This window comes from Erpetoichthys calabaricus (assembly GCF_900747795.2).
Source record: "Erpetoichthys calabaricus chromosome 1 unlocalized genomic scaffold, fErpCal1.3 SUPER_1_unloc_25, whole genome shotgun sequence".
NCBI classification, from domain to species: domain Eukaryota; kingdom Metazoa; phylum Chordata; class Cladistia; order Polypteriformes; family Polypteridae; genus Erpetoichthys; species Erpetoichthys calabaricus.
The window spans coordinates 2,228,786-2,235,692 of NW_026261591.1; the positions used below are offsets into that span (position 1 = coordinate 2,228,786).

Genomic DNA, 6,907 nt, shown 5'->3' on the forward strand with positions numbered 1-6,907 from the left:
GGTCTTTATAAAAGACGAGGTTTATTAACAAAAGAGCCAAAGGGGCTGCCAAAGGCAATCCAAAGCTAACAACATACAAAAAGCACAAACTGTAAGAGAATCTGAACTCAAGATCCAAAGGTTCAAAGACAATAATCAGAATTAAAAACAAAAGAGCAAAATACTCACAAAGACCACCAATCACCAGAGCAGTCAAATGAGCCGCAGCCTTTAGAGAGTTGGGGGGCAGGTGGTCCTGCGTCTTGGGATCAAACCACAAAATTCTAAGGAATGTGAGAGGACCCCCGGCCTGACTAGAACACCTTCACTGAGATGAGATGAAACCAAAAGGCCTTCAGAAGATGGTGACGTGACTGGAGAGTGAACTGAGCGACCAGCAGGGTGACACACATGTCATGTGACTTAGGGACACTGAGGAGAATTCTGGGAAGTTGACCTGAGTGGGCGTGTCACTGTGATAGTACAGTGTGTGAGGTGGGGTCCTCTTATGTTTGTAACTCACACTTTTGTCCTTCACAGGCTGTGGCCTAATGAGATCAGTAAGAGTGAGAAGAAAAACCTGAGGTCACTACAGGAGGAGCTGAACAGGACTGGACGGCAGGTGAATATCTACACAGGAGAATACTGAACATGTTGATCAACTGACCCCAGTGACAGTGCCCCTCGTCCACTCTCTCTGAATTCTTCTCTTTATTCTTTTATAATCTCCTCAGCTCTCCTACACATTTAATTCTTCTCACCCTCTGTGCTTCTTCTTTAAACTCACTTGTGCTTCTCCATCCTGTCACCCTGAACTTGTCACTAAACTCCACAAGTTCAAACCAGCCAGAGTACCACAGTGGGAATTGTCATCTGAATCCAGCGGGGGTCACAAAGCCCACCGAGGGGAGAAGCAGGAGCAAACACGGGTGGACAGTCCAGTTGTAGGGTGATGGAGAGTGAGGCTAATCCTGGCATTGGTGACAAATTCTGGACAGGCACCAGGCCATCACAGGTCAAGCTGATGGTCCTCTGAGCTGAAACCTCATAAACCCACTGCTCCTCAACATCATGTGGTGTTGTTTGAACCCGTGTCTGCTCCACTCCTTGTCCAATTGTCCATTTATATACAATTCATGTCATCTTCTGTTTGTGACTGAAAAGACACGACCATGTGCTGATTTGGACTTCTGTGACACTTTAACACACACAAGGCTCAGGTCTCTTTGTCTTCTTTGTCACTCCCTCATTGTCACCTCGCTGTCACCTCCACTCATGTCATCTTTAGAGAGCAGTGGCCTGAACAAGTGAACCACTTTAAAAGAAATGAGAACAAATCGACAAGACGAGGAGAACTCAGGCCTGCTGGTGAAGAAAGTGTGAGGGACTGTAGGCCCACCCAGGGTTGAATCTCATGTATTGAACCCAATGTTGACCTTGAACTGGACTGAGTGGGTTCAGAAAATGGAGGGATGGAGGACACAAAACACATAATAAGAAATAAGAGTGGAACTGGGATTAGAGTCCAGTTGCTGTGGGCCTGGATGATGGAGCGTGAGACCTTAGCTTGAAGGTGGGCATCTCCTGGAAAGCTGGACAAAGAGCACAGTTTGGATCGATGGACTTTGAGTGTGGCAGAGGAGAAAATACAGAGAGTCAAACAATGGTGCATGAAGAAGAACTACAAAGAGAAAGATGGTTAGAGAGACTGGAGAGATAGGGGACAGATGGGGACAGAAGGGGAGAGTCAAATAGGACAGAGGGGGACAATAAATGGAGGAGAGAAGGAAGAGGCCATTTTAAAATGAAACAAAGGAAAAGCTGAGTCACATCCGAATGGAGCAAAGAATTTTTCTTTCCAAGGTCAGCGGCCTTGAAGGAGACATGATGGCCATCTGCACCCACTTCTGTGGTGAGAAGGTTGAAGATTTTTGTGGACAAGAAGACTCTGCTCTGCCTCAGTTGTGGTTCAAGCAAATCCATGACATTTAATAGCCATTGAAGGTTATGCAGTAAAAAGATCCAAATAAAGACCGCAGTCGCAGAGATGGGAATATGTGGTGCATTCTGCATCATGGGGTATACCAGCCCAAGAAACACAAGGTGTATGTGGTATTCGATTGTGCAGCTTCTTTTCAAAGGACCACACTAAATGAGCAGATTCTTCAGAGGCCAGACCTTACTAGCACACTGATTGGTGTCATTATGAGGGTCCGTCAAGAATCTGTGGCATTAATGGCTGATGTGGAAGCCATGTTCCTCCAGGTTAGTGTTCCTTCAGAGGATGCTGATTTACTCCAATTCTTATGGTGGCCAGATAGTTACATTAAAGGAATGCAAGTTCCATTGTTTGGTGCCACCTCCTCACCAAGCTGTGCTAGTTATGCTCTCAGACAATGTGCCGAGGACAGCAGGCATTTATTTGATGCTACATTAAAGTGTTGAAGCAGATCAGGCAGCTCGGGCACCCTCAGCCCAAAAGAAGGCACTCGGAGTCTCAGGACAGGCAGCAGAATCAGACTTTATTGTACGGCGCACATACAAACTCAGCTCAGATGACTTGAGACCTGAGCATTCTGTGAGCTTCAGATTTATTACAGTTCTCATCACAAAATATCTCCCGTTCACACAGATTCCCATCATCTGCTTTCCAGGGTTTCTCATGATGATGACCTCGCTCAGCACCTTTTCTTATAACAATCACCAGATGTTGTCGACTTTCTCATAACAATATCCTGCCGTCATAAACTTTCTCGTAACAATTTACCCTTCACTATCTGTTTCTTCATTAAAATCCCTTTGGCTCATAAGACGTATTTACCTCTTTGAGGTGAGCGTCACCTGATCACTCCTCCCTAATCCTGAGCTGTTAAAGATTGATGGCTTTTAGTTAATTAGTTCTCACCACTCACTCCATAGAACCCACCTGTGTAAACTGGACTGCTTAATTAATAACTCAGTTAATGTTTACTCATTGCACTAGCATCTCTTATGGCTGACATAATGGATAGCCATGCCAGTTAGGTGGCAGTGCGCAGCTTCACTGGTAAGGACTACGCTGTGGACAGCTTGGCGTGGTGCCTCTTGACTACTTGAAATAAAAGCACAGGCCCATAACAATTAATGCTTACATAGTTTAAAACTGGTTTAGTATACACTTCTGTAACTTTATTATTATTCATAAAGAGGCACAAACATATAAACTTAAATGCTTCTTTAACCTACATATATATATGAGTGTTGTAGTGAAACAGGACTAACTTTAAAAATCAAACAGGTATCGCTAGCTAAGCGGAGGTAAGGTACACTCGTAAACGTGACCAGAGGAAGAGAGATTTGAACAGAGGCTGGTGTGTGAGTGAGGAGGGCCCCGCCTGGCTCCCCACTGCTGACGTCACGTATCCCCCCACCGTCGACCCACAGCCTCAGTCTCAGATTAGCAGAATATATTCCTCCTACACGTGAACTATGATTCTTAGCGCCATGAGGCAAGTCACAAAATTAACAAGAATGTTCAAGCAAATTGTAGAAAAAAGCCCGATCTAAATCTGTTAAGTAGTTCTCTCGTTCGCTAGCTAAGCGGAGGTAAGGTAAGCTCAGAGGCTGGCACGTGAGTGAGGAGGGCCCCGCATCTCTCCTCTCGGATTTGCACAAATAAATCGGTACAGCAAGTGAACTGTGATACTTAGTGCAATGAGAGATGTCAAAAAATCAACAGGAATGTTGAAGCAAATTTTAGAAAAAAACCTGATCTAAATTCGTTAAGTAGTTCTCTCGTGAAGAGTGGACGGACATACAGACAGACGATGGATTTTATGTATTGTGCAAAAGCGCTCTCTTGGCGTCAACCCGACACAGACTGAAATGGAGGCACATATTAAAATGAACAGAAAGATTTTATGTTTGTCTTCCTCGTGTCCCACAGGCCCTACAGAGTCCCCAAAACACACACAAAAGAAAAACACCACAAATGTCACTTGTCTTTCTCCTCCTCTCCTCCTAGGCAGCTTTGTCCTCCTCCTCTCGACTCTGGTGCTCCAAGTAGTGGCTGCAGGCTCCTTTTATAGCCCACCCAGAAGTGCGTCAGGTGATAATTAACCTAATTAAGGCTGCACTCCCGATGTGACTGTATTGCTGCCCAGATGTGCTCAGGAAGCTGTGCAGCTTGCCCTGGCGGTGGCCACGGAGTCCAACAGGGATGAGCTCCGGTGTTACACAATTGTGGCCCTGATGTAACCCAGGGAGGCTGCCAGCAAGTGTTCTGGGGGACGTAGTGTGCATCCCATGGCTTCTCCCCCAGATCCAGTACTAAAGGGGCTTCCCAACCTGGCATAGGTCCCGGCTGTCCGCCACAATATATGCTCAGCAGTGGTCCAGGTGGATGTAAGATCTCCATCTGTTAGGTGAATTTGGACTTGATGGATGTTTCAAGCCAGCATGCTTTGGTGAAGCGGTTTCTGCTCCGTTGCATCATTTCTCTGGTGCTAGTCAAGTAGGGTATGACACAGTCACATGTCTACTTCAACAGAACTGTAGCAAACTACTTTGTTAGTGAAAACGCTAGAGTTGGGCCAGTCCAGCTCATAACCATCCCATGATTAGAATTAACATCATCAACTTTAGCAGTACGCATGGACAGAATGCTAAGGAAGGAACTACAGCTGCCATTACAACATTCTGTGTTTTGGACAGACAGTAACTAAATATATTAACAACGAGACAACAAGATTCTGCACATTTGTGGCTAATAAGGGATCAGCTATTCTACAAACGTCAAAGGGGTCTCAACGGAAGTATGTGAGCTCTCAAATCATTCCTGCTGATTATGCATCTAATGACCAAAATGTGGATGTCTTTATGCAGAACAAGGTTTGACTGTTTGGGCCCGACTTTCATACCAAACCAACCAATGAAGGGCAGAATGTCGAGATCCCCTGGCAGACCTGACTACAACAGACCCTGAGATAAAGAGAAGTGTCCTGGTTAATTCAGTTGTGGCTAATGAAAGGGTAGATAGAGTTAATCCACTGATAGAGTACTTCTTCTTATGGATGACACTTAAAGAACAGTGGCATGGTCCTTTAGATTAAAAATGATATTACTTAACCACTCCAAAATGAGAGAGGAGCTAAGTGCAAACAGAGCACAGAGTGAAACAGACAAAGTTCCACAACAACGCCAGCTGCACCAAGGAAGGTTGTCTTTTCAAATGCGACTAAAGAAGAACTGAGGAGCTTATGCAAGCTGAGATGGAAATGATCCATCATTGTCAGTATAAAGAGGAAATCTCAGCTCTACAAATGAAGAAGAGTAGCTGGGAGCATGTGCTGATAGACGTAACATCTACAATCTAAATCTGATACCTCAAGATGGAACTCTTTGTGTTGGAGGGAGACTCAGTTTTCGGCCATGCCAGAGAAAGCCAAGTACCCTGCTGTCATGGCAAAAGACCATCATGTGTCACAGTTAATACTACAAGAGATTCCTAAAGAAATATGTCACAATGGGTGCTATCATATACTTCTCAATTGTGTCAAAGGTCCCAGATTCCCGATGCTAATTCCTGAAACAGGAGAGTCCTGTCTAAGTGTAAAACTTGTCGCAGGCTGCATAGCACAACTGGTCACCAACTAATGGCGGACCTACCTAGAAACAGAGTCCTTCCAGATGAACATGGATTTGTCTGTAAAGTTTGTGTGAAGACGATGACAATGACATTTGGTAGACAAATCACTAAGATCTGTCTTCTGCAAGAAGCAGAGTGAGACATATTTCTTAATTTTCTAATGACTTTGATTTGTGTGTTATGGTAATTGTTTCTAGGAACAGAAAACAATCAGGGGCCAGGAATGTGTGAGTCAGGCTTTGCATTGATGTTTGTTATGTCCTGTTAAGTTGAATTTACTTTGTAGTTCAAGATTAGCTTTTGTGTTAAGAGTAGGGGTCGATAATGATTCTGTTTTAATGGGATATTGTTTCTTTACGATGGGATGCTGGGTTGCAGGGGTTAATGTGAACAGAAAGCTTTATAAGTTGGTGCGTGTGGATTAATAAAGCCATAGAAGCACACAGTTTTCTTACCGTGTCTGTCTTAAAGTTTCATATTATGCCTGTGAAAATATATAACTTAGAAAATAAACGTTGTTTGATTTACACAACAATGGAGTGAATGAATGTGAAGCCCCAAGGACTGGACGTGTGTAAATTATAGCAGCAGCCACACGTTGTTTCTCACCTACACTCGGTTCATTTCTGATCTGCCATCCCACCTGTTACATTATTTGACTTTGCTACGTTAACTTTTGTTTTCTGAGATTGGGTTGTAAGCCTTGTGCTCAACGCACCTGGAGGACCTGGAACACTGATTTTGGGATGTTCTTCCCCTAGAGAGTTGTCTTCACCATGGCTTGGCCACTTTAAAGAGTTTTTGGAAATGGGAAAATACGTGTAAAGAAACAAGAGATGATGTTTTAGCAAAGTTTGGGTTTTCTAGTAAAGTTATGGCAGCCCATTCTTGGTCCATCTCAACCACGGCAGAATGTTTCTATGGACTTTATCACAGATCTGTCTCCTTCTAAGAGTTTTACATCTTTACTGATAGTAGTTAATCACTTTTCTTCATACGTTCATTTCATTCCCCCTAAAAACTACCTTTATGGGTTTACATCAGTTTCCTTCATCAATCATTGCAGGTTGTGGATCACAATTCATGTCTTGGATTTGGAGAAGTGTTTGCAATTGCTTGAGTTGTACTATCAACTTAACGTCTGGTTATCTCCAAAAAGAACTGAAGAGTCAAAGCATCACTGGCAAATGTCCAGTCGTTATCACCAAGTAGTCACAGTCCAATGTGTGTTTAATGGAGAATGCAAAAATGATAGAAATGAAAGAATTCATGGACACATTTAGCATAAAAGCCCACCAAAGC

General features: G+C 43.7%; 1 protein-coding gene across 1 annotated transcript in view; it reads left to right on the forward strand.

The window, feature by feature from the left end:
- The window catches only part of LOC114644830 (NACHT, LRR and PYD domains-containing protein 3-like), a 63,485-nt gene extending 58,443 nt beyond the window's left edge, over positions 1–5,042 (forward strand). Inside the window, exon 13 of the mRNA XM_051921813.1 lies at positions 520–5,042. Within this exon, the coding sequence (XP_051777773.1) occupies positions 520–628 (109 nt within the window). The 3' untranslated portion in view covers positions 629–5,042. The remainder of the gene's footprint in view (positions 1–519) is intronic.
- Positions 5,043–6,907: the final 1,865 nt, after the last annotated feature.